Source organism: Lithobates pipiens, unplaced genomic scaffold, assembly GCF_037356315.1.
Source record: "Lithobates pipiens isolate NorthernLeopardFrog02 unplaced genomic scaffold, aLitPip1_a1.2 Scaffold_8, whole genome shotgun sequence".
Lineage (NCBI taxonomy): Eukaryota > Metazoa > Chordata > Amphibia > Anura > Ranidae > Lithobates > Lithobates pipiens.
Genome location: NW_027507903.1, coordinates 472,430,423 through 472,457,898, shown reverse-complemented (window position 1 = coordinate 472,457,898; position 27,476 = coordinate 472,430,423). Strand labels below are relative to the sequence as shown.

The window sequence follows — 27,476 nt, the reverse complement described above, 5'->3', positions numbered from 1 at the left end:
GTGAATAGTTTTTCCTATCCAGGCCGAGATGGTTCTGGCCGAAGCCACTTTCCCTTTAAATTTTCCAGTAGATATGATGAAAAGTCTGTCAGAACGTCTGACTGTAGAAGTAGCTTGGAGATCAGTGGCGTCACTAGGGGGGGGGGGCAGAGCGGGCCATGGCCCTACCAACATTATACTGTGCCCCCTCATTTGCACCCCCAATTAAAATGCCTTTTTTGTGTAGCAGGCGCTGACCTCCATCAGCTGCTGCTGACACAAGGCACAGGGCATCGGCGGCGTAAATTGACAGGCTCTGTGAAGGGAGGGTGTAGTCTAAGTACCACTCTCATGACGTGCTCCACCAGCAGGTTTGCTGACCATTTTTTGGGGGTAAAAGCCAAGATGGCTAAAATTTGCACCTTAAGTGAACTTAGACTGAGCCCCAAAACCAATCCAGATTGCAGGAAAGACAGTATTTGAGATACATTTGGGTCACTAAGGTCAAACTGACGTCCAGCTGCAAAGCTTGTGCATCTATTCCATATTCTGGAGTGGAATGCTTTGGCTGACCCCTTTCTGGAACGCTGTAAAGTTCTAATGACTCCTGGAGAACATCCTAGCTCTTGTAACCCCTGCCTTTTAATCTCTAGGCCGCTAAGGAAAATCATGATGGTTGCAGATGTAGGATATCTCCTTGCAACAGGAGAGGAGGACTCATCAGCAGAGTGATAGGAGGGAAGGCATAGGCCAGTTGGACAACCCAAGGATGGGCCAAGGCGTCCGTCCCTTCCACTAATGGATGAGGGTAGCGTGAGAGGAACTGGCTCATCTTGCAGTTGGTTGATGAGGCAAAAAGATCCAGTTGCGGACACCCCCACTCGTAGATGATCTATTTGAACACTTCGGGGTGAAGGGACCATTTGTTGGGATCCTTGAATTGTCTTGGTTGGCGATCTGCTTCCAAGTTCTGACAGCCTGGAAGATATATGGCCCTCAAATCTGAGAGATATTGTTGTGCCAATGTCATCATCGGGATACATGAAGCCATCGTCCCGAGAAGACTCATGAACTGAAATGCTGACATCACTAGTGCAGCCAATGCCTGTTGGAACTTGTCCCTGATTTTGGGGAGTTTCTGAAGTGGCAAAGAAACTGTGGTATTGAATTGGGCCCCTAGTTAGACCATATTCTGTGTAGGCTCCAGCTGGATCTGGTAATGCCTGTCCCAAAAGCAAATCTGAGGAACTGCTGGTATGACTGAAGGATCGGGACATGCTGGTAGGCATCCTGCAAATCTACTAAAATCCTTTAGTCTCCTGGTTGAATAACCTGTATTATGGTATGGAGAGACTCCATCTTGAATCTTTCTATCCAGATAAATTGATTTATTCTCTGGAGGTCATTCTGGAGGCTGCTGTTTTAACAGTCAATAATGGCCTTGCGCCATTGTGGACTGAATCCACCATTTTTGGCAGTGGCCTTGCCAGAACTGGGTCACTTTGAGTCATCTGGCTCCAACTGTCTCCTGGGCGGGTCTGAAGTTAAAAGGGCTTCTGGGTATCTGAGGGAGCTGCAGGGGCCTTAGCTCTCTGCGATCTTACGAAGGTTGAGTGTGTACCCCTCCAACCCCTTATGGAGTCCTTGGATGGGCGAAAGCTGTTTGGTGCTCCTCTGGATGGTTGCCCCCTCTGACGTCTGGACCTTCGATCTTGGGGCAGAAGACCCGATTTTCCTCCTGTAACCCTGGAGATGGCAGTCTCCAGTTCTTGGCCAAACAGTGCCTTCCCATCAAAAAGCAGTTTACAGCAATACTGCTTTGAGGGTGGGTCCACCGCTCAGTTTATTAGCCAAAACGCTCTTTTGGCTGTCTATAGCTGCCTCACCTACGAAGTCCGCCGAGAGTTTTATCTCATCAAGAGCCTTGATGATTTTTTCTTTCGGCAACTGGTTTTTGATAGCATACTCCAAGTTCTGCACCCACACTCGCATAGCCCTTACTACGGATGTTAAAGCAATGGCGGGCTTACAAGCACCACCTGCGCCAGGTAAAATTTTCTTAAGTCCATTTCAATGCATCTATCAAGGATATCGCAAAAGGAGGAAGAGTCTTCCATTGGAACTGTCGCATCCACCGTTGGTGCCTTAGATAAAGGAGCCGCATCCTCCTACGTGAGTGGATAGAACTTCTGCAACCTATTGGTTGAGGAGGATTTTCTCTCCCATTCCTCCTGAAAAAGGCCTCTTATTTCTGTGATAAGAGGAAAGGTAGCTTACCTGTTTCTTTAGGTTTCTCCTATGGAACCCAAAGGCATGTTCACATTCGCTCTGCTATTTAACAGAAAAGCGATATGTGCTTAGGTCACATTTCAGAGACATTTGATAGTATTATGTAGAGGGGACAAGTGTTCCGGCTATGCAATTTTCAAAGAGTGATTTGTACGCAATCTTGCAACTCGCATGGGGGAGGCCCACTCACTTGGCTGCCCTATGCGTGCAAAAAGAAGCCCCTGCTCCTATTTAGGGGAGACAAGCTTCGTACAATGTTTTTAAAGGCGCGTTCTCCCACATGACAATCACAGCAAAATCACATCACATTTGGGGTGCTGTGAAAGGATAAAGGCACCGAATGCGTGTTGTGCAGCAATTGCCACACAATTTAAAAAATCTGATTTGTATGGTTGTCCAAGATGACCGGAAAATTCTGCCAGGGAGTCGCAAACGACTTTCTTGAGCAAGGTTGACACCTGCTGACTCTTGTACGCCTGGTCTCTGGCAGGCTGCCTGAAGCAGTAGCTGCAAAGTAGCTTACCTGGCATAGTGTCATCTCCACATGACCAATATTTGCCTTTTGGGCACTGAGCCCTCGGAGAAGAATCTGCGTGCTTTCTCAAAAGCGTACATTTGCACCCTTTGTACTGGGGTCTGCCAGGACTGGAGGAGTCACCTTTTGCCCTAGAAAAATCCTGACGATCCAGAGGGCCTCTGGACCTCCTAGAGCAGGAGTGTGAGCAGCCGGGCTGCAATAGACAAGAAGGCACGCTCATCAAGGCATAACGCACTATTTTACCCGCATCTTCTTACTTCTTACTTAGTTGGCCCTTACCTGCGGTGGTCTTGGTTATGTGGCTTTAGGCTTATGCTGGCTGAAGGGGACTGCATGGCAACAGGGAGAAATAAGGGAAGTGAGAGAGGGAAAGAAATACATATAAACCCCTCCTTTTTTTTTTTTTTTTAATAAAACAAATCTGGGCAAACCCCCCATTCTCTAGTAATAAATTCTTCCTTGCTCCCCCTCCCTTCTATCCCCATTACGAGAATAGCAAGACCTACCTGTCATTGACTGTTTCTCAGAATGAGATGCTGCCTCTCTGGATGTCTAAATTGCAAAAGCCATCTATTACCTGGCCATTTGTGCCCTTTAAAGAGAGCACCTGAGAGAGAGACGCCATCTTCCCCAGCCTCTGTTCTAATCAAAAAAGGGCTAGTACAATTGGAGGGAAGTCAACGCCCATCCACACAAAAGGACACTTTTAAGATGGCTACACATCATACAATCCTCTGTAGATTTTTTCCCTCAGGTTTACCAAAACCACACAATACGAGGTCAAACCTTAAGAGCCTCAATTTTTAAGCAATCATCAGGCCCCTGCACTACATGGTCCTGGCAAATCTAAATGAAATCAAACAACAAATGCTGCACAGTGTGTATGGGGTCTTTAGAGATATGAGAGCAAGAAAAAAACAAAAACGTTTTACAGAAATTGACAGACCTGGAAAGAGTTCCATAGAAGAAAAGACATTATGCAGTCCCAGCTTCTGGATCCGGAGCCCACAGCGGGCATGCCACAAGAGGGATAATGTCTCTGATTAGAGAACACCTTGGCCCCAAAAAGACCACCAGAAGGGGCTCTCCACCCTGTTGGCGCATTTAACAGCCTAAGATGTCGGGCTGCCTGCTGGGAGAGGCTTGAACCCAGATGGGCTCCGATTATAGTCAGCAGGTAAAAGCTTATCCTGAGGGAAACGGTCTGTAGGTGATGATTTTGAGGACAAAAAAGAGAATGGGGGAGGTAGCTCTCAGTCAGACTTTATAAAGCTAAACAGGTCCTGTGGGTGGATATAGGAGCAGCGCTATATCATATGTATGCTGCCACGTTGACATGTGGAAAACCTGTTAATATGACAATTTTGTTGGAAAAAAAAGAAAAAGAAAATCTTCATATTGCAAAGATTTGTGGGAAAAAATTATAACTTCAAAAAACTCACCATGCCTCTTATTAAATACCTTGGACTGTCTATTTTCTAAAAAGGGGTAATTTGGGCTTTTTTTGTACTGTCTTGGCTTGTTAAGAAGAAATGAGATAGGCCTTTAGTACATCAGGTGTGATCAGGTCTGATCAATTTTCAATGATTGGCACCATAGCTTGTAGACTCTATAACTTTCACATAACCCAAATAAGTGCATATTATTTGGTCTATTTTTACCAAAGATATGTAGTAGTATAAAGTTTGACAAATTTACAAAGAAAAATTACTAATTTGCAAAATTTTATAACAGAAATTAAGAAAAATGCATTTTGTTAATGAAATTTCCGTTCTTTTTTTTTTTATATTTATTTATATTTATTTTATATTTATTTTTTATATTTATTTATTTATTTATTATTTATAGCGCAAACAAAAATTAAAATACAGCGGTAATTAATTACCACCAAAAGAAAGCTCTATTTGTATGAGAAAAAGGACAAAAATTTCATATAGGTACAGTGTTGCATGACTGAGTAATTGTCATTCAAAATGTGAGAGCACTGAAAGCTGAAAATTGGTCTGGTTAGGAAGGGGGTTTAAATGCTCATTTAGCAAGTGGTTAAAGCATTCTTTGAATTCTTTGATAGTGTGGCATCCCTGGCGGGCAATCAGTAAGAGGTTCATGAAAAAATATGTAAAGCTTTACAATCCTTTGAGTTCCGGTATCATCAGGGCGGCACATTGGTGTAGTGGGTAGCACTCTCGCCTAGCAGCAAGAAGGGTCGCTGTTTCAAATACCAACCACGACACTACCTGCCTGGAGTTTGCATGTTCTCCCTGTGCCTGTGTGGGTTTCCTCCAGGCACTCCGGTTTCCTCCCACAATCCAAAGACATGCAGGTAGGTTAATTGGCTTCTGTCCAAAATTGGCCCTAGTATATGAATGGGGACCGTGGATTGTGGGCTCCTTAAGGGTAGGGACGTGTGATGTGAGTGTGCAATGTACCGGGATAGGGACAGTTGTAGACATTCACTCAGGATGAACTGGATGGACTGGTGTCTTTATTCAACCTTACTAACTATGAAACTATCAGCTCCATCTAGTGTCCAAAATGCAGTGTTCTTCTGAAATACCTCTAATGCCCCGTACACACGAGCGGACTTTTCGACATCCAAACTCCGACGGACTGAGTCCGTCAGACTATCCGATCGTGTGTGGGCTGCAATGGACTTTAGCTTTGCTAAAGTCTGACGGACTTTAGAAATGAAGCATGCTTCAAATTTTCCCGACGGAACTCCGCCGGACCCGGTCCCCTTCGAAAAATTTGCTCGTGTGTGTGCTACTCCGACGGACTAAAACCGACGCTAGGGCAGCTATTGGCTACTGGCTATGAACTTCCTACGTCGAATCCAGTCGTACGTCATCACGTTCGAATCCGTCGGAGTTTAGTGTGATCGTGTGTGGCCAAGTCCGTTCGGCCGAAAAGTCTGTCAGAACTCCGGCAGAACTCCTTTGGAAGTCTGTCGGACATAAGTCCTCTCGTGTGTACGGGGCATAATAGAAAATACACAGCATTTTGATTACTAGTCTCACGTAATGATACAGGAATTAATCAATTAGAAAAAATAAGGGAACATTTCATCCAGTTTGTATGAATGCTTCTGACATTCAGCCAATGAATGTTTTATAAACAGACCCAAAAGTGTAAATGGGCCCAAATATCAAAAAGTAAACGTCTGACTGTCCTGCGTTTAACGGTAATTCTTATCTGAGGTTTTGGTGAAGTCTTGCTCTCCTGCAGACATGATACATTTTGTATCATCTTACGCCATTTAGAGATTGAAATTATCTTCCCCTCGTTGACCCCCCCTAATTCATATCTGTGCAAAGCCGATTCAGATTCATTAGATCTGACAGAGAATAAAAATTCCCTTTAGAGAAAAGAAATCTGCCGTCCCAACCCTTGCTTTGACATCAGACATTACGTTCTTTGTTAGAATAAGATATTATATTAGGATGTAGTGAATTGCAGTTCTATTTGACACGTGATCATATTTTACATCATAAATTGAAGAATGAAATGAAAACTGTCAGATGATATTTTATTATAAAATCCCCCTGAACTGAGAGCTCTATGACATTTGGAATTACTTCCATTTTCATTCATAAAAGTGATGATGAGTTTCCCAGGTTCCTTCATACCCTAACCACAGGTGGCTTCAAGAGTGCCTGTACTGGAGGAAAAAAAGACATCCAATGGCAGCGGATGTCACAATAATTGGCAATAGAGACAACAGGGTTCCTTAGTAAATACAGGCTTTCTGAAAGTGGGCTGCTATCTCCAGAGGTCAGGGTATTTTCTGAGTAATGGTGTAAGATAGAAGTGAAGTCTGAAATCTGACTCTGCTGGAGAGATTCGTTTTGTCCTTTTATATGAAGTACAGGTATAATTTATGGGCCCTTTCACAGGGGGATGCTCCACTCCATTCAGTGGGTCAGAGCACAGATTCCCTGCTGAATCAGCAGAACGGAATGGATGTAACTTTTATGAAATCCATGCCCATTCAGTTTTTGTCCAGACTTTGACAATGGACTGTACCGGACCCTTGTTGGATCTATATGCTGCCAGATGTAAATTGACTTGTGTCTGTTCATCATCAGTCTACCTCTGATCCGTCCTGTTTAAGTCCAGAAAAACAAAAAAAGGCCCAGTCCTTTTTCCAGATTTAAAGGTAGGCGGATATACTCAGATACAAGTCCATTAAAGCAGAAGTACAGTCAAAGCTGAAGCCTGCTGTCGGCTGATGTCACAGAACCGGTCCAGGATGGGGAACGATCGAGACCATAGTGAGCTGATGAGAGCCTGAGCCAGCTGCTCCCGCCCCCTCAACAGCCCAGTGCTCCAGTGAGCGCTGGAGGGGCAGAGCAGAGAGCGGTGACTCACAGTCACCAGCTATCTACTCAGGCAGCTCTGAGAACTGAGCGATCAGCAGTATTTGATCCCTTGATTCTTAAGCCCTGTACACACGAGAGAACTTATGTCCGACAGACTTCCGAAGGAGTTCTGCCGGAGTTCCGACAGAGTTCTGACGGACTTTTCGACTGAGCGGACTTGGCCACACACAATCACACTAAACTCCGACAGATTCGAACGTGATGACGTACGACTGGACTCGAATAAGGAAGTTCATAGCCAGTAGCCAATAGCTGCCCTAGCGTCGGTTTTAGTCCGTCGGAATAGCATACACACGAGCGAATTTTTCGGAGGGACCGGGTCCGGCGGAGTTCCGTCGGAAAAATTTGAAGCATGTTCCATATTCTAAAGTCCGTCAGACTTTGGCGAATCAAAAGTCCGTTGCAGCCCACACACGATCGAATAGTCTGACGGAATCATTCCGTCGGACTTTGGATGTTCAAAAGTCCGCTCATGTGTACGCGGCATTAGTCTTAGAGCCAGCAGGGGACAGATGCAGCCTTGAACTGATGTTGCATCAACCTAGGTATGTATGATTCCAAAATAACAAACAAACCCCATTCTTCTCTTTTAACATCTGCCTGCCTATAGAGCTGCATGGAGCTTCCAATTAGGTCCACCTGAAAATCAACAGAGGGAAAAATGGAAAAATTAGACAGGGTGGCTGTACAGCAGTTGATCACTAGGCTGACTTCTGTATAACCACCCTGCCCATACATGGATCAAAATTCGGCCGGCCCCTGCTGAACCGGTCACATTTTGATCCATGTTTGGCTAGCTTAAAGCTTCTGGCTGGCTTAAAGCTTCTATCAAGACAACTTTTTCTTCGTTTTGGATGGAGTATGGAATTGTTAAAGCCAAGTGCTGAAAATCTGGAAAATACTTTAGTGTTTTCCAATCATTCTGGGAATAATTAAAGCGGTTGTAAACTCCATTCATGAAAGTTTAACTAAGCACATATCTGTAGTATGTACTTATCTCTCTCCAAAGCTCTAAGGCGGCGTACACACGCGGGGACTGTCTGCAGAAACTAAGTTCGTCAAACAGTCCGCTCAAACTTTTGAATGAACGAACACGCCCACACACGGCACTTTTTGAGCGGACAAATACGGCAAACTTTGTTCGTCGTACTAAGTCCGCGCAACTTTTGAAATGAGCGGACTTGCCCACACACGAGGCAACAGTCCGCTCATTTCGAGCGCGTGTCAAGGTAGGCGGGGCCCGCGACGGAGACGTCGCGGGCTCCGCCGCCTGGAATGGACTTAAAGGGGAACCCCAACGCCGAAAAAAATCGGCGTGGGGGTCCCCCCAAAGTCCTCAACAGACCCTTGTCCGAGCACGCTACCCGGCCGGCCAGGAAAGGGGGGCGAGCGAGCGCGCCCCCCCTCCTGAGCCGTACCAGGCCGCGTGCCCTCAACATGGGGGGGTGCCTTGGGGAAGGGGGGGCCGCGCGGCCCCCCCACCCCAAAGCACCTTGTCCCCATGTTGATGAGGACAAGGGCCTCTTCCCGACAACCCTGGCCGTTGGTTGTCGGGGTCTGCGGGCGGGGGGCTTATCGGAATCCGGGAGCCCCCTTTAATAAGGGGGCCCCCGGATACCGGCCCCCCACCCTATGTGAATGAGTATGGGGTACAATGTACCCCTACCCATTCACCTGTAAAATAAAAGTACCCCAAAAAAAAACACAACACACGAGATAAAATATTTTATTGCACAGCTCCGGGGGTCTTCCGTCTTCGGGGGTCTTGTCCCCCTCTTCGGTTCTTCTGCCGGGCCACCGCGCCTTCTTATAGCTCTTTTGCAGGCGGTGGCCCGGTCTTCTGTCGCCGCCTTCCGTTCTTCTGTCGCCGCCTTCCGTTCTTCTGCCGGGCCACCGCGCCTTCTTATAGCTCTTTTGCAGGCGGTGGCCCGGTCTTCTGTCGCCGCCTTCCGTTCATCTGTCGCCGCCTTCTGTTCTTCTGCCGGGCCACCGCGCCTTCTTATAGCTCTTTTGCAGGCGGTGGCCCGGTCTTCTGTCGCCGCCGCCTTCCGTTCTTGTTCTTCTTCTTGTTCTTCTTGTTCTTCTCCAGGAGATGTTGACACGTCGCTCTCTCCGGCCAGAATGCCAGAGCCGCGCTGAGCGGCCACTTATATAGTGACAATGGGGCGGTGTCACATGGTATATGTCACATGGGTTGGTCACATGGTGACCCCGCCCCCTTACGATGTCATAGTCCCCATGTGACATCAACCCATGTGACCAACCCATGTGACATATACCATGTGACACCGCCCCATTGTCACTATATAAGTGGCCGCTCAGCGCGGCTCTGGCATTCCGGCCGGAGAGAGCGACGTGTCAACATCTCCTGGAGAAGAACAAGAAGAACAAGAAGAAGAACAAGAACGGAAGGCGGCGGCGACAGCGGCGACAGAAGACCGGGCCACCGCCTGCAAAAGAGCTATAAGAAGGCGCGGTGGCCCGGCAGAAGAACCGAAGAGGGGGACAAGACCCCCGAAGTCGGGAGAAGCGGCCGGCGGCGGGGAGGAAGAAAGCCGGACTCCTCCGCTAGCAAAAGAGCTACAAGAAGATAGCGGAGGAGTCCGGCGAGAAGACCCCCGAAGACGGAAGACCCCCGGAGCTGTGCAATAAAATATTTTATCTCGTGTGTTGTGTTTTTTTTTGGGTACTTTTATTTTACAGGTGAATGGGTAGGGGTACATTGTACCCCATACTCATTCACATAGGGTGGGGGGCCGGTATCCGGGGGCCCCCTTATTAAAGGGGGCTCCCGGATTCCGACAAGCCCCCCGCCCGCAGACCCCGACAACCAACGGCCAGGGTTGTTGGGAAGAGGCCCTTGTCCTCATCAACATGGGGACAAGGTGCTTTGGGGTGGGGGGGCCGCGCGGCCCCCCCTTCCCCAAGGCACCCCCCATGTTGAGGGCACGCGGCCTGGTACGGCTCAGGAGGGGGGCGCGCTCGCTCGCCCCCCTTTCCTGGCCGGCCGGGTAGCGTGCTCGGACAAGGGTCTGTTGTGGACTTTGGGGGGACCCCCACGCCGATTTTTTTCGGCGTTGGGGTTCCCCTTTAAGTCCATTCCGCCTACCTGCACACGCGCTCGAAATGAGCAGACTTCCCTCCGAGCGGGAACAGTTTGCTCATTTCGAAAGTAGCCTACACACGGGCGGACTGTTCGCTCAAACCAAGTTTCAGCGGACAGTTTTTCGGAATTTCCGAAAAACTTTGTTCGTCAAACTGTCCGCTGAAACTGTCCGCTGAAGCCCCACACACGAGCGGACTGTCCGCTGAAACACTGTTCAGCGGACAAAGTTGAGCCAACAGTCCGCCCGTGTGTACGCGGCCTAAGTGCCATTTCTCTCTGGTGCTCCGTTCCTCTGTTATCTGCCTTACTTCTGATAAGTTCTCCGATACATGAGATAACATTAGTTGAAAATTTGTCAGGGTGGGAACTTAGAGGGAGATAAGCAGAGGGCTTGTCTATTCAGACTACAGCTCAGCATGGTCCTTTGTTCCTGTGGAAGGGGGGGGGGGGGTGTTGTCTCTTTCCTGCAATCAGCTCTCACACAGTCTCCCCACCCACCCCTATGTACTGCTCAAAGAGGAAAAATATTTTTAACATGATTTACACTGTCTAAAGAGTGTAGAAAGCTGAAGACTGCAGATATATATGTAAAACTTATGTAGGAGGATTTGTTTCATCTCTGTGTATAAAATGAGGCTATTCACTTCACTGGGCACATGTGAGGGTTTATATCCACTTGAAATATTAAATCTTTCATCATATCACAGATCTGCCCATCTGTGCCTGGTGTAAGATCAGTTATATCCTTGAATGAAACTGGCATCCTGCTATAGCTGTCAGTCCTCTTAAGTATTGGTGAATACTGTGCGCTTAGTGAGCAGCGAACACCAAGCATGCTCAGGCATAGGCCATTCACCTCAACATTTTGTTTTTCTTTACACATACCAACAAAATCAAGGAATTCAAAACCCAATGATAAATGTTGTCAATGCAATTCCAACGCAATTCATCACAAAAAACAACAATCCACTTAGAGTAAAATAATGTGTATTTTCAGAACTCTTACAATGGTCTACCCTGAGTTGGCCGAGATACAGAACGGGTCCTTTAGCCCATGGGTGCAATTCTGTCTTTATATCATGAAGCAGGGTGAGGGATGGGGTATTCTTCAGAGTGGCAAAACAAATCCTGTAAAAAAAATGTTATCGAATTTTCACGTTTTAAAAAAAAAATAAAAATGTTTTTAAAACAAAATCAGGAAGCAGATTTGTTATTTTTTCACAACTGTTTTGGCACAATAATTAAAAATATTTACAATCCATAAGACAAATTTTCAAGATTTGCTTTTATAGCTGAAAAAGGTTTACATTTTCTTTTGGATGGTGAAAAAGTCATAGAAATGCTGATGAAATAAAAGTGCAGAGTGGATTGTGCGGTGGGTAAGTTTTCCGCCACTCAGAAGGACACCCAGAATGGATGGCGTGGCCTGCGGGGGGAGTCAGGGTCTCCATCTTGTGTTAACTGAGTAATGGCCAGCAGGGTTAATACAAGAAGGGGGCCACCATTGGACGGGCGGTTTTGGAAGGAAGAATTAAAAAAAATATTAAAACAAGTGACAGTTCCCTTTAAAAATATATGTGCTTGATAAGCACTATTTCAGTCTAGACATCATTTTGTTCACAGTGACTGTAGATATATATATATGTACAGCTACATATATATATACGTCCCCACACTACTCCTGCAGGTGTGTGTTTAATAAAAAGAAACATACATAGGTATATAGGTATTAAATATAGATTTCTGAAATGTGCGGCTGTCCCGCCGTCTCCTGGCAGTCCCATGTGTCTAGTCTCTGGAGACGGTCGCGCAGCGGTGCCGTAGCATCCTTGAGTATAACGAGATCGGAAAAGGATCTCCTCGTGTATATAGAAAAACACAAGAAACGGGTGGAGGCACATGGTCGTCATCTCTACAGTGTCGTGTCTAAGCTTGTGCTGGCTGGAGAGCAGCGTTGGTTAGCGGCTGGCGCTGCAGCTCACTCATCGCTCTCGCCGTCCGAATTCTCCTGTTTGGCATTGGCTTCCTCCTCCTCCCGGATGGCCTGGATTGGCTCTGACTCCTTCTCACCGGCCTCCATCTTCTGCTCCTCCTCAATCACTTTCTTCCACATTTTGTGGTTCTCCATCAAGTGATGTGTAATCTGACAGTAGATTTTTCTTTTACACTTTTTCTTTTCTGTAGGCAGGAAAGGGAAAAAGATTGTTGTAGATGAACTTGAAAATCAGTACAAATCAACAGCAATTACACCAATCATAACAGATAACAGAAAAGGACGCCAGCTACCAGACCGGGTATAAAGTCAACATGGTAAACCATCCTGGCATAATAATGTCCAAATACAATCCAAAAAACTATCTGGATATATGATTGTGAATTGTTTGATAATCTCTGTACAGCATTGCAGAATATGTCAGAGCTATATAAATGTAAAATAAGAATAAGGTGTGGCTGTAGTGGGACATTAGAGTGTAACCTCCTCTGATACAAAGATTGATATGACTGGCTCAGTGATCTCTGTACAGCACTGCTGACTATGTCAGAGCTATGAGAATGTGTTATAATATGCATGTGTGACTATGACATGACATTAAAGTGTAAACTTCTCTGGTGCAAACACTAATGTGACTGGCTCAGTGTTCTCTGTACAACACTGTGAAATATACAGTGCCTTGAAAAAGTATTCATACCCCCTGAAAGTTTCCACATTTTGTCATGTTACAACCAAAACTGTAAATGTATTTTATTGGGATTTTATGTGATAGACCGATACAAAGTGGTACATAATTGTGAAGTGGAAGGAAAATGATAAATGGTTTTCCAAATTTCTTACAAATAATTAGCTGAAAAGTGTGGCGTGCATTTGTATTCAGCCCCCTTTACTCTGATACCCCTAACTAAAATCTAGCGCAACCAATTGCCTTCAGAAGTCACCTAATTAGTAAATAGAGTCCACCTATGTGTCATTTAATCTCAGTATGAATACAGTTGTTCTGTGAAGCCCGCAGAGGTTTGTTAGAGAACGTATGTGAACAAATAGCCTCATGATGGCCAAGGAACACACCAGACAGATCAGGGATAAAGTCATGGAGAAGTTTAAAGCAGGGTTAGGTTATAAAAAAATATCCCAAGCTGTGAACATCTCACAGAACACTGTTCAGTCCATCAAAAATGGAAAGAGTATGGCACAACTGCAAACCTACCAAGACATGGCCGTCCATCTAAACTGACAGGTCGAGCAAGGAGAGCATTAAACAGAGAAGCAGCCAAGAGGCCCATGGTAACTCTGGAGGAGCTGCAGAGATCCACAGCTCAGGTGGGAGAATCTGTCCACAGGAAAACTATTAGTAGTGCACGCCACAAATCTGGCCTTTATGGAAGAGTGGCAAGAAGAAAGCCATTGTTGAAAGAAAGCCATAAGAAGTCCCGTTTGAAGTTTGTGAGAAGCCATGTGGGGGACACAGCAAACGTGGAAGAAAGTGCTCTGGTCAGATGAGATCAATATTGAACGTTTTGGCCTAAAAGAAAAAAGCTATGTGCGGCGAAAAACTAACACTGCATATTATTATTATTATTATAATACAGGATTTATATAGCGCCAACAGTTTACGCGCGCTTTACAACATTACAATGAACATACCATCCCCACCGTGAAACATGGTGGTGGCAGCATCATGTTGTGAGGATGCTTTTCTTTAGCAGGGACATGGAATCTGATCAAAGTTGATTTAGTTGGATGGAGCCAAATACAGGGGAATCTTAGAAGAAAACCTGTTAGAGTCTGCAAAAGACTTGAGACTGGGGCAGAGGTTCACCTTCCAGCAGGACAATGACCCTAAACATACAGCCAGAGCTACAATGGAATGGTTTAGATTAAAGCATATTCATGTATTAGAATGGCCCAGTAAAAGTTCAGACCTAAATCCAATCGAGAATCTGTGGCAAGACTTGAAAATTTCTGTTCACAGATGCTCTCCATCCAATCTGACAGAGCTTGAGCTATTTTACAAAAATGGGCAAAAATGCCACTCTCTAGATGTGCAAAGCTGGTAGAGACATACCCAAAAAGACTTGTAGCTGTAATTGCAGAGAAAGGTGGTTCTACGAAGTATTGACTAAGGGGGGTTGAATACAAATACATGCCACACTTTTCAGATATTTATTTGTAAAAAAAAATTGAAACCCATTTATCATTTTCCTTCCCCTTCACAATTATGTGCCACTTTGTGTTGGTCTATCACATAAAATCCCAATAAAATTAATTTAAGTTTTTGGTTGTAACATGACAAAATGTGGAAAATGTCAAGGGGTATAAATACTTTTTCAAGGCACTGTAGAAGTTCAACATGCAAACAGGTTCACTTGTGTATGTGTCTTCCCACCATCAAAAAGCAGTACATAGTGGAATGATTAGAATATACAAAATAATTTGCAGAAAATTCAATAATAGCTACATATTTCCAAAAGTCAATACTAAGTACGATTCATATTAGCTGATGGTCCGCAAAGGGTAAAAACAAGCACTGACAAGGAGTACCCCTTCTCTCCGTCTCCAGGATCCTTGTTAGGTCTCCCTCCTTTGTATCTGGCCAGTACACATCCACATTTGTTATGTAAGTAAATGTAAAATATTGCATATAAAAGACCCAACATTTCATATTCTTGATACGAGTACCTGTTTGCTTTGTATTGCTTCCTTTGTGTGAAATCCCTGCTGTTCTTGCCAGTCTTTCTGCTTTCCTATTAACAACTGACCACACTAGGCAGAAGAGCACATCCTGCTCTCCGATGATCACATTTTTCCTGACATCCCCCCCCCCCCACACATACACACACACACTTTTACTGGGAAGAGCAGTGCTCTGTTGCTTATCCTCCTCTTATGCAGCTGAGAATAGAAAGAATGTGATCAATTTAAAAAAGGGGAAAAAAGGTATTTATTATCTTTTTTTTATATCTATACACAAATGTTTTGCCTTTCATTTCTATTCTAAACTGGGTTGTTTTAAGGTGATCGTTTACAATCCCTTTAATAATCTGTATTCTCATATGCAGAGAGCGGGTGGCGCTCTGAGATCCATATCATGGTTTATGTCATCTGGATCTGCTGAGAGAGAGCCTGTGGATGTGGTCGCACATATTTGTGATGGAATAATAATGGAATACAATATACACATACTGGTTGCAAACATATATTTAAAAAAAAGAGGTGAATTAATAACACTGAAAGAAAGCTCTATACATCTCAAAAAATATAAAAATTGCAAATGGTTACAGTGTTCCATGGTTGAGTAAATGTCATTCAAAGTGTAACAGCGCTGAAACCTGGAAAATGGTATGGGTAGGAAGGGGGTGAAACAGTCCGGTCTTGAGGTGATTAACCTCCCTTTGCGGTATGATTATTTCAGATTTTAGGTGCTGAAAGCGATACAATTATTTTGCATGGAAATTTGGCGTTTTATATTGTAGGCCTGTAATTCTTAGAAATAACTCACCTAATCTGTCCAAACAAGAGTCTAAGCCCTTGTACACACGGTTGAACATTCTGACAACCAAATCCGTTGGATTTTGTCTGACGGATTTTGTCCGAAACTGTTGCATACACACAGTCGGACTAAGTTGTCGGAAAATCCGATCGTAGGTAACGTGATGACGTTATTTCGTTAGGACGGGACTACGTTCAGGCTAGTAGCCAATAGCTTTGGTCTAGGAATTTGATCTGAGCATGCGTGGCACTTTGTCCGATCGGAATTCTCTACACATGATAGGACAAAGTCCGATCGGAGCATGTTGTCGGAAAATTTTATAGCCCAGCTGGAAAACTTGGTCCGTCGGATACTCTGACGGAAACAGTCCGATGGAGCCCACACACGTTCGGATTATCCCACAACACGGTCCGATCGGACATTGTCCATCGGAATGTCCAACCGTGTGTACAAGGTCTAATAGACATCCCGGGTATGATAAAATTGAAATATGAAATCATAAATTATAATATATATATATATATATATATATATATATATATATAAAATAAAATAAATAACTATAAATAATTATAACAAATAATAATAAAAATTATTCAATAATGTAATCAAATCAAAAACACTGAAATATGCTGAGTTGCAGAATTGTCGCTGTCATTACTTTTAGTGTTTGATGATGAATTTCCCCACAAATTACTATCGCTCAATTCTGCGAGTGATTCTAATTTATTATCGCTGTTTTCTAGCTGGTCTATAACCCCTTTTGATGTAAAGGGACAGTTTTGGTTGCTATGGACAATCTTCAGTTTCCAGGCATAAAGAACAGTATTTTTAATATAAAACTGTATGCAGGGCACTGGACAAACCACTAGGGACAAAGGGGATGTGTAATTATTTCATACAGTACTGTAATCTGTAAGATTGTATACTCTATCTATACTGTGTTTTTTACTTTTTGGATTTGGCGCCGAACTCCGTCCCCGTGCATCGCAACGCTAGCAGGAAACGGAACTCGGCGATGTGACAGATAGAGCGGAGGACGGCTCGCTGATCAGAGCGGGGGGACATCGCTGGATCCAGGGGACAAGGTAAGTAAACCACTTCATGGATCCAGCGATGCGGTCCCAAGTCTGGCTCGGGAATACCGCTTATGGTATTTAAATCTTACCCCAAGCCAGACTCGGGAATACCGCCAGGGAGGTTAATAAATTCATGCTGGCTCTCACCTATGATTGTAGCCCTTTATCAAACCCTCCAGTATCTTCCTTATATAAGTTAAACTTACAGACCTGTAGTGAATACAGCATACTATGTGAAGACCTTAATCCTTTATTAAATATATGTGTCACATTGGCCTTGCTTCAATCCAGTAGTACCAAGCCAGTCTATAAAAAGTCAAAAAAATCTAGAAACAATGGCTTAAAAACAACAGAGACCTATTCTTTCAGGGTGTGTGAGCATAAGCCATCTGGTCCAGGTCCTTTATTCACTTTTTTTTTGTCTAACTTTGTCAACCATAATCATTAGTTTTTCTAATTTTATCTTTATTCAATTTCAAAGGTTTAAAATACAAAATGGCGCCTATTGGGCATTCTCAGGCTCAATACAATAGAATAAAAAAACAGACTATATATCCTAAGTAACAATTAAATCATTTCCTTCTTTACCTAGTCGATTTACTCCACCTCTATCATCCTCTCTATCTGTACCACCATCTCCTCCTGTACTACTTTCTCCACCTCTGGTTTGGTGTGTACAAAGCTCAACAGATGAAGCTTAAAGTAGAACTCCAGGCAATTTTTTTTTACCATGTAGTGGGGATGTGCCCACACTGCATGGGTTAACAACTCGTTTTGGTCTTGGGGTCCGGAGAGCCAAGATATATTCACCTAATCCTCTGATCATCACCCCGAGGTCCAGCGGTCTTGCGCGGTGGACTATTCCTGATGTCATCATGCCCATAGATGGGCTTTGGAAGTGAAGACGTCAGGAATAGTCTACCACAGGACTGGGGGAAGCGCCATGTTGCAGAGGATTGAAGGATCAGGTGGGTATAGAAGCTGTGTTCACCCCTAGAGAAAACAAGCAGTTAGCCCATGCAATGGAGGCACAGATCCACTGCATGGGGAAAAAAAGTTTTGCCCGTAATTGGCAAAAGCAGGGCTTTTTTTCAGCAGGAACTAGGGGGAACTCAGTTCCACCACTACTGGCTCAGGTCTTCTGCTCCCTGCTCACCGCTATCATTTGGCAAAACTGAAGTTCAGCTTCTGCGTTTACAAGTGATAGCTTATCTCGGGTGCCCAGGGTTCAGTACAGTCATGGGCAGGAGAGGGTGCATGGCAGGCTGCACCCTCTGTGGTCTCCATTTTCTCCCTGGTGACCAGTTGTTGATGCTCCTACTGCATGATCTCCTTTGCAAGTGACTGTAGTATAGTATATGCTGGGAGGTACTACAGTCGGATAGGTGTTTCAGCTTAATATTGCAACAAAGTTAAGACATATGACAGATGGTGGAGATTTTAAGGAGGGGTGAGAAAATGAGGGCAGTCGAGGGAGGGTGTTGTATGCAGAGTTAGGAGCTACTATTTGATGCCATTTGGCAGGTATGTGTGTGTGGTGGGCATGGTTGAGTTCCTGAACCTATTCTCTGAGAAAAAAAGCCCTGGACAAAAGTATTTGAGTCTGTATATAACCTATTATACTCTGAGAATCTGGAGTTATGGAGGCTCCTATTTGTAATGAAAAATGTTATACACATAGCAAACAAAATTCCAGTAAACATATAAAACAGTTTAAAATATACAAATTTTAAAATGAACCCAAATCAATTAGAGATTAAAGGGGAAGAGTCATTGCCATGAAGCGGTGACTGGGGAACCAGATACTAGGAGAGTATGTCAGAGGATGCTGCGATACTTCCCCACCTGAACTACCCCCTCCACCTGTACTACCTTCTCCACCTCTACACCCATCCCCTCCCGCTGTACTACCCCCTCCACCTGTACTACATTGTCCACCTATACCACCCCCTCTACATGTGCTATTTTCTTAACCTGTACCTCTACCACTTACTCCACTTGTACTGCCTTCTCCCCTGTACCACCTACTCCATCCATACTATATTTTCCACCTGTACTACCTTCTCCACCTGTATCACCTCTGCCTGTATTATCTTCAAACCTACCAACTACTCCACCTGTGCCATCTTCTCCACCTGTACTACCTTCTCCACATGTATTACCTTCTCCACCTCTACATGCATTCCCTCCAGCTATACTAACCCCTCCACCTGTACTACATTCTCCACCTCTACCCCCCCCCCCCTCTACATGTACTATTTTCTTAACCTATACCTCTACCACTTACTCCACTTGTACTGCCTTCTCCCCCTGTACCACCTACTCCATCCATACTATATTTTCCACCTGTACTACCTTCACCACCTGTATCACCTCTGCCTGTATTATCTTCAAACCTACCAACTACTCCACCTGTGCCATCTCCTCCACCTGTACTACCTTCTCCACCTGTATCACCTCCACCTGTATTACCTTCAAACCCACCATTTACAGTGCCTTGAAAAAGTATTCATTCCCTTTGAAATTCTCCAAATTTTGTCATGTTACAACAATAAACGAAAATGTATTTTATTGGGATTTTATGTAATAGACCAATTGGCACATAATTGTGAGGTGAAAGGAAAATGATAAATGGTTTTCAATTTTTAAGTTGCATAATTAGTAAATAGAGTCCACCTATGTGTAATTTAATCTCAGTACAAATATAGCTGTTCCGTGAAGCCCTCAGAGGTTTGTTAGAGAACTTTAATGAACAAAAAGCATCATGAAGTCCAAGGAACACACCAGACAAGTCAGGGGTGAAGTTGTGAAGTAGTTTAAAGAAGGATTAAGTTATAAAAAAATCCCAAGCTTTGAACAACTCATGGAGCACTGTTCAATCCATCATCCAAAAATGGAAAGAGTATGGCACAACTACAACCTACCAATACATAGCCGTCCACCTAAACTGACAGGCTGGGAAGCAGAGCATTAATCGGAGAAGAAGCCAAGAGGCCCATGGTAACTCTGGAGGAGCTGCAGAGATCCACAGCTCAGGTGGGAGAATCTGTCCACAGGACAACTATTAGCCCTTGTACACACGGTCGGACATTCCCACAACCAAATCCGTCGGATTTTGTCAGACGGATCTTGTCCGAAACTGTTGCATACACACGGTCGGACAAAGTTGTCGGAAAATCCGATCTTTCAGATGACGTAATTTAGTTACGATGGGACTACGTTCAGGCTAGTAGCCAATAGCTTTGATGTATGAATTTGATCTAAGCATGCGTGGCACTTTGTCCGATCGGAATTCTCTACACATGATCGGAGTATGTCCGATCGGAGCAGTTTGTCGGAAAATATTTTCGGCAAGTTGGAAAATTTGGTCCGACGGATATTCCGACGGAAACAGTCCGATGCATACCACACACAGTCGGAATATCCGACAAAACGCTCCGATCGGACACATTCCGACGGAATCTCCGACCGTGTGTACAAGGGCTTAGTGGTGCACTGCACAAATTTGGCCTTTATGGAAGAGTGCCAAGAAAAATACCATTGTTGAAAGAAAGCCATAAGAAGTCCGTTTGAAGTTTGCGAGAAGCCGCGTGAGGGACACAGCAAACATGTGGAAGAAGGTGCTCTGGGCAGATGAGACCAAAATTTTACTTTTTGGCCTAAAAGCAAAACACTATGTGTGATGGAAAACTACCATTGCACATCACTCTTAACACACCATCCACACCGTAAAACATGTTGGTGACAGCATCATGTTGTGGGGATTTTTTTCTTCAGCAGGGACAGGGAAGCTGGACAGAGTTGATAGGAAGGTGGATGGAGCCAAATACAGGGCAATCTTAGAAGAAAATCTGTTGGAGTCTGCAAAAGATTTGAGACTGGGGCAGAGGTTCACCTTCCAGAAGGACAACGACCCTGAAAATGCAGCCAGAGCTACAATGGAATGGTTTAGATCAAAGCATATTAATGTATTAGAATGGCCCAGTAAAAGTTCAGACCAAAATCCAATTGAGAAGCTGTGGCAAAACTTGAAAATTACTGTTCACAGATGCTCTCCATCTAATCCAACAGAGCTGGAGCTATTTTGAAAAGAAGAATGGGCAAAAATGTCACTCTCTAGAAGCTGGTAGAGAAATACCCAAAGAAACTTGCAGCTGTAATTGGAGCGAAAGGTGATTCTACAAAGTATTGACTCGGGGGGCTGAATACAAATGCACGCCACACTTTTCAGATATTTATTTATAAAAAATGTTGAAAACCATTTATCATTTTCCTTCCACTTCACAATTATGTGCCACTTTGTGTTGGTCTATCACATAAAATCCCAATAAAATACATTTTACGGTTTTGGTCATAACATGACAAAATGTAGTCAATGTTAAGGGGTATGAATACTTTTTCAAGGCACTGTACTCCACCTGTGCCATCCCCTCCACCTGTACTGCCTTCCCCACTTGTAGATAAAAAAAATGATCAATCTGCTCATGACAGCCATTTCTGTAAATATTTGAGGAAGAATCTACTGTATATATAAACCTCCGGCAGAGCCCCCATCTGTCTCCAGACACTGGATCCTGGGAGGATATATTCAGGTATTCCACCAGTAGGATATATACACCAGATACTCCCCTGGGAGGATGTAGTGAGATACTCCACTGTACTACGTTTTCCACCTCTACCACCTACTCTACTGGTGCTACCTTCTCCGCCTGTACCACCTCCACCTGTAATACCTTCAAACCCACCAACTACTCCACCTGTGCCACCCACTCCACCTGTACTATATTCTCCACTTCTACCACCTTTTCTACCTGTACTGCCTTCTCTACTTGTAGATAAAAAATAAAATAAAATCTGCCCATGGCAGCCATTTCTGTAAACATCTGAGGAAGGATTTATATAAAAACCTCAAGCAGATCTCTCATTTCTCTCCAGACCCTGGGACGATGTATTCATATACTCCACCAGTAGGAGATATACACCAGACACTCTACTGGGAGGTAGTATTCAGATACTCCATCCCTACTACATTTTCCACCTCTACCACCAATTCCACAGGTGCTACCTTCTCCACCTCTACCACCTCAGCCTGTATTACATTCAAACCTACCAACTACTCCTAACTACCTGTGCCATCCCTTCCACCTGTACTACCTTCTCCATGTCTACCACCTATTCTACCTGTACTGCCTTCTCCACTTTGCATGTAAACCTGCAGCAGCGCTCTCATCTCTCTCCAGACACAGGATACTGGGAGGATGTATTCAGATTAGATTATGAAATCAAATTTCCTCTTCAGTATTAAAATTATTACAATGACATCCGTACATTCTATACGTAGGGAGGAGACAGACAGATACAATGAGAGGTTCTTACCCTTCCCTGAACTTATCCCCCAAAAGGCATCTCTGAAACAACAGAAGATCTGAGAGGACATACTTGTTATCGTTTCTGAGGCATCAGACGTTTCCTCCTCTGTAGTATCAGTATCTTCATCCGGATCATCCGTATCCCCAGACTCATCGCTGTCCTCAATCCATTTGCCTGGCATTAGACCCGACGAGTCATACGAGTTACACAAAGGCCCCACAATGTGAGTTATGAACGATTCTTGAAGTTTGGCTAACTGGGGGGCCGAGCGATCCATGAATGGGCTAATGGGGAGGCCAAGGCTTGCCTCTTCATCCCCCTATAGAAAACAAAAGAGATGTCCTGAAACAACCTCCACCTGTTCCATCAGACTATAAACATTAAACTATAAAAAAAAATCTTAAAAAGCATTAAAAGAGCTTTAAAACAAAATTTCTTTGATAATCGTAGCTACTTTTAGTCTCCATTCACACTACTTGTAGCATAACATCAAGTGTTGCACATATGCACATTTTTGCGCAGGGTAGCCAATTCATCCTTATGGAATGCCCAACACGAGACAAACATGGCAACAAAGCTCATGTATCTTTTCAAGCTTGGAGCTTTGTGTTTTTTTTTAAACAGGCTTTTGCTGTGTTTGCCATGTGTGCTGACACAAAACTGTGCTTGGCATGTTTAGGGTGCATTAACAATTAATGTTACACTAGTGTGAATGTGGGCTTAACTCTTTCATAAAGATAAAACAAATCTTAATGCATGATGCAGTTTTGAAACTTTGGCATGTGTTAGTAAAACTGTATATATCATCGTTACTACTAAGGTCCTGTACACATCTGAGCGATTTTCTGCTTGAAACGTGCAGCTCTAAAACACTCAATAAACCAAATCCTATTCATTTCAATTGCCCCTGTTCACATATGAGCATTCTGTCACCTAAGTCCCGGTTCACACAGGGGCGACTTGTCAGGCGACTTAGCCGCCTGACAAGTCGCGCTCCATTCTGTACTATGGAACTGTTCTAATAGGAGCGACTCAAGTTGCTCTGACTTAGAAAAAGGTTCCTGTACTATTTTTGGGGCGACTTCAGGCGGCTTGCATTGACTTCTATACAGAAGTCGTTTTGCAAGTCGCCGCTGAAATCGTGTGCAGATCGCCTCTGTGAGTCACGCTGCAAGTCGTGTCACTCCTGTGTGAACCGGCACTGAAGCAAAATGCCTTTCTCTCAAAAAAGTACATGAGCTTCTTTTTTGGCAGATTACAAGTGTTTTTGGCCCCTAAAGCCGTGTACACACGTAGCCGTCTGTCCAACGTACTTAGAGCCGTCTATCCGACGTACTTAGTCTGGCGGACTTCCCGCCAGACTGTCCATCGGACTTTCCGAACGGGCTACTTGCCCACACACGGCACTTTTTCAGCGGACTAATACGGCGTACTAAGTCCGCCCTACTGAACGGACTCGCCCACGCACGCGGAGGAAAGTCCGCTCATTTCTAGCGCGTCTCCAGGTAGGCGGGGCCCGCGAGGGAGACGCCGCTGGCCCCGCTACCTGGTATGGACTTAAAGGGGAACCCCAACGCCGAAAAAAATCGGCGTGGGGGTCCCCCCAAGTCCACAACAGACCCTTGTCCGAGCACGCTACCCGGCCGGCCAGGAAAGAAGGGGCGAGCGAGCACCCCCCCCCCCCTCCTGAGCCGTACCAGGCCGCGTGCCCTCAACATGGGGTTGCCTTGGGGAAGGGGGGCCACGCGCCCCCCCCCACCCCAAAGTACCTTGTCCCCATGTTGATGAGGACAAGGGCCTCTTCCCGACAACCCTGGCCGTTGGTTGTCGGGGTCTGCGGGCGAGGGGCTTATCGGAATCCGGGAGCCCCCTTTAATAAGGGGGCCCCCGGATACCGGCCCCCTACCCTATGTGAATAAGTATGGGTTACAATGTACCCCTACCCATTCACCTGTAAAATAAAGTACAAAAAAAACACAACACACAAGATAAAATAGTTTATTGCACAGCTCCGGGGGGGTCTTCCGTCTTCGGGGGTCTTCTCGCCGGACTCCTCCGCTATCTTCTTGTAGCTCTTTTACTAGCGGAGGAGTCCGGCTTTCTTCCTTGCCGCCGCCCTCTTCTTCCGACTTCGGGGGTCTTGTCCCCCCTCTTCGGTTCTTCTGCCAGGCCACCGCGCCTACTTATAGCTCTTTTACAGGCGGTGGCCCGGTCTTCTGTCGCCGCTGTCACCGCCGCCGCCGCCTTCTGTTCTGTTCTCTTCTTCTTCTTCAGATGTTGCCTCGTCGAGTCCTCCGCTCACAATGGCTCTGACCGGGCACGCGGCGACTTATATAGGGACATCGCCGGATGATGTCCCCGCCTATTATGATGTCAAAGTCGCGAGGCCCCCCCCTTCCCCAAGGCACCCCCCATGTTGAGGGCACGCGGCCTGGTACGGCTCAGGAGGGGGGCGCTCGCTCGCCCCTCCTTTCCTGGCCGGCCGGGTAGCGTGCTCGGACAAGGGTCTGTTGTGGACTTGGGGGGACCCCCACGCCGATTTTTTTCGGCGTTGGGGTTCCCCTTTAAGTCCATACCAGGTGGCGGGGCCAGCGACGTCTCCTTCGCGGGCCCCGCCTACCTGGAGACCCGCTCGAAATGAGCGGACTTTTCTCCGGGCGGGAAAAGTCCGCTCATTTCAAAAGTACGGCGGACTGGCACACACACGGCAGGATTGTCCGCCGAAATGCGAGTCCGGCGGGAAGATTGGAGTGCAAAACTACTTTCTAAGTCTGCCGTACTTTCGGGTCAAAAAAGTATGCCGGAGGCTACACACGGGGGGATTGTCCGGCGGACTTGAGTTTGCCGGACTTTTCCACCCGCTTGTTTGATCGTGTGTACGCGGCAATAGACTTCAATAGAAACACCTGACTTGAGCATTCTGTCACTAATTTTCTGTTCAAACAGCAGCTCTCCAACCCTAATTTCCACTCCCTCTCCTCCTTCTCCTAGTACTTTCTATTGGCTAAACAAAAACGCGTAAAAACCCTTTTAATACGCTTTCTAAAACGCTTGTATACACTTCTAAAAATGTTCATAAACTCTTAAATAAAAATGGCAGTAAATCAATATTGTCAGGTGTGAATGCAGTCTAAGCCCTTGTACACACGGTCGGAGATTCCGACAACCAAATCCGTCGGATTTTGTCCGTCAGATTTTGTCCGAAACTGTTGTATACAAACGGTCGGACAAAGTTGTTGGAAAATCCGACGTGATGACGTTATTTCGTTACGACGGGACTATGTTCACGCTAGTAGCCAATAGCTTTGGTGTAGGAATTTGATCTGAGCATGCGTGACACTTTGTCCGATCGGAATTCTCTACACATGATCGGAGTATGTCCGATCGGAGCATTTTGTCGGAAAATATTTATGGCAAGTTGGAAAAGTTGGTCCGATGGATATTCCGATGGAAACAGTCCGATGCAGACCACACACAGTCGGAATATCCGACAAAACGCTCTGATCGGACACATTCCGATGGAATCTCCGACCGTGTGTACAAGGGCTTAGTGTTTCCATATGGAGTATACCTTATTTTTTCCAGGACAAATTGGGCTTTCATTTGGTGATAAATGGTAACAGATATATACAATAGATATCTCCGGGTTTTTTATTTTTAACTATCAAAGGAAAACTGCCCCAAAATAGTACAAAGAATATTATTTTTGAAATGTAGCTGTATATTTCTTGCTATTACCATAACCTGCCACAAAGAACAACCCGATTCTCCTATGACAATTGCAATGATACCACATATGAGTATATTATTTGTTGTTTATACCTGTAATAAGGCCCAAAATCAATAGTGCACATTTTGCTTTTATTATCTGACCTAAAACACACTGACAATGATACTAAAAACAACTCAGATTCCCAAAAAGTTGGGACGCTGTGAAAAATCTACATAAAAACAGAATGCAATACTTTGCAAATCTCATAAAGCCGTATTTTATTCAATAGAAAATAGAAAACGTATCAAATGTTTAAACTGAAAAAAATATACCATATTAAGAAAAAAAATAAGATCATTTTGAAATTGATGGTCGCAGTATGTCTCATAAAAGTTGGGACAGGGCCATATTTACCACAGTGTAGCATCCTAAAAATTTTTTAACAACACTCACTTCTAACTGCTCAACAATCTTCGTCTTTTTCATTTCAAGATATTTTCAATTGGTTAAAGAAAGGTCTGGACTGTAGGCATGCCAGTAACCCACTTGAGCTCCGAAGGGTTTTACATTGCTCCCAAAATGCCCTGCCCATTGAAATAAATGGGCAGCGCTGCCGAAGCGTTTTGGCAGTTTTAACCCTTTCTTCAACCGCTAGAGGGAGTTAAAGCTATTCCCCAAAAAGTGCCACTAAAACAGTTGTAAAGCACCGCTAAAACTAGCGGCGCTTTACCGCTAACAGCATTCATTCCTTGTTAATGTTTTATATGAAATTGTACATGGAGCAATATCGGCAACGGTACCACATATTTTTCTATGGTTTATGCTCATCTTTTGTTGTATCTGAGTTTATGTAACTACAACCTTCAATGCTATACCCATTTTTACTATACTATGTCATGTCTATGGTTGTTAAATAACTGATTTTTCTACATCTGGTTCCTTGTTGTGCCTCATCTAAAGTCCCATACCCCTCCCCTTCTTTGTACTGTATATAGGTGCCCCTTTCCCAGAGGAGCTTCAGTCAAAGTCCCAATTTTGTGGGGGGTTTTTCCCAGTGTAAAAGAAGGCTAAATGTGGAAGGAGATTGTAGCAATTCAAAACCAATGGAAATTATCTGAACAAATGTAACAAATGAAGACAAAGAATGGCAAACCAAAAAGTGAAAATAAACCTCTCAGTGGCACACATGCAGCCAATACAACTCAAATTATAGTAATTATTGAATGAATGCAGAAGGACTAACCTTAAGTTAGTGCAGCGATTCCTGCACCTGCAGTGAATTCATTCTGAATGGCACCCCAGCACATGTAAAATCGCAGTGTGTGTGAGAGAACCACAGGGAAATCACATGGGCAAAAAGACCATGCGATTTCCCTGTGGCCGCATTTTTGAAAAGGTGCATGCACTTATTTTTTTGTGGAAATGCATTGAAATGAATGGGTTGCCGTGCCCATGCAAACGCGACTCACAAACAGTTGTGAACCTGTTGTCCCAACAACAAACAAGAATAACCTGGTGGATAAAATGCCATATGAGTA

At 44.7% G+C, this 27,476-nt stretch overlaps 1 protein-coding gene across 5 annotated transcripts in view; it reads right to left on the bottom strand.

The window, feature by feature from the left end:
• Positions 1-11,261: 11,261 nt before the first annotated feature.
• PDE3A (phosphodiesterase 3A) overlaps positions 11,262-27,476 on the bottom strand; it is a 307,110-nt gene continuing 290,895 nt past the window's right edge. For 4 of the 5 annotated variants that reach the window (XM_077468665.1, XM_077468664.1, XM_077468667.1 and 1 more), the window contains 2 exons: positions 22,233-22,545; positions 11,262-12,469 (listed from right to left, as the gene is read on the bottom strand). In XM_077468665.1, the coding sequence (XP_077324791.1) occupies positions 12,270-12,469; positions 22,233-22,545 (513 nt within the window). In that variant the 3' untranslated portion in view covers positions 11,262-12,269. The remainder of the gene's footprint in view (positions 12,470-22,232; positions 22,546-27,476) is intronic. The other variant, XM_077468666.1, reaches the window with a different exon arrangement.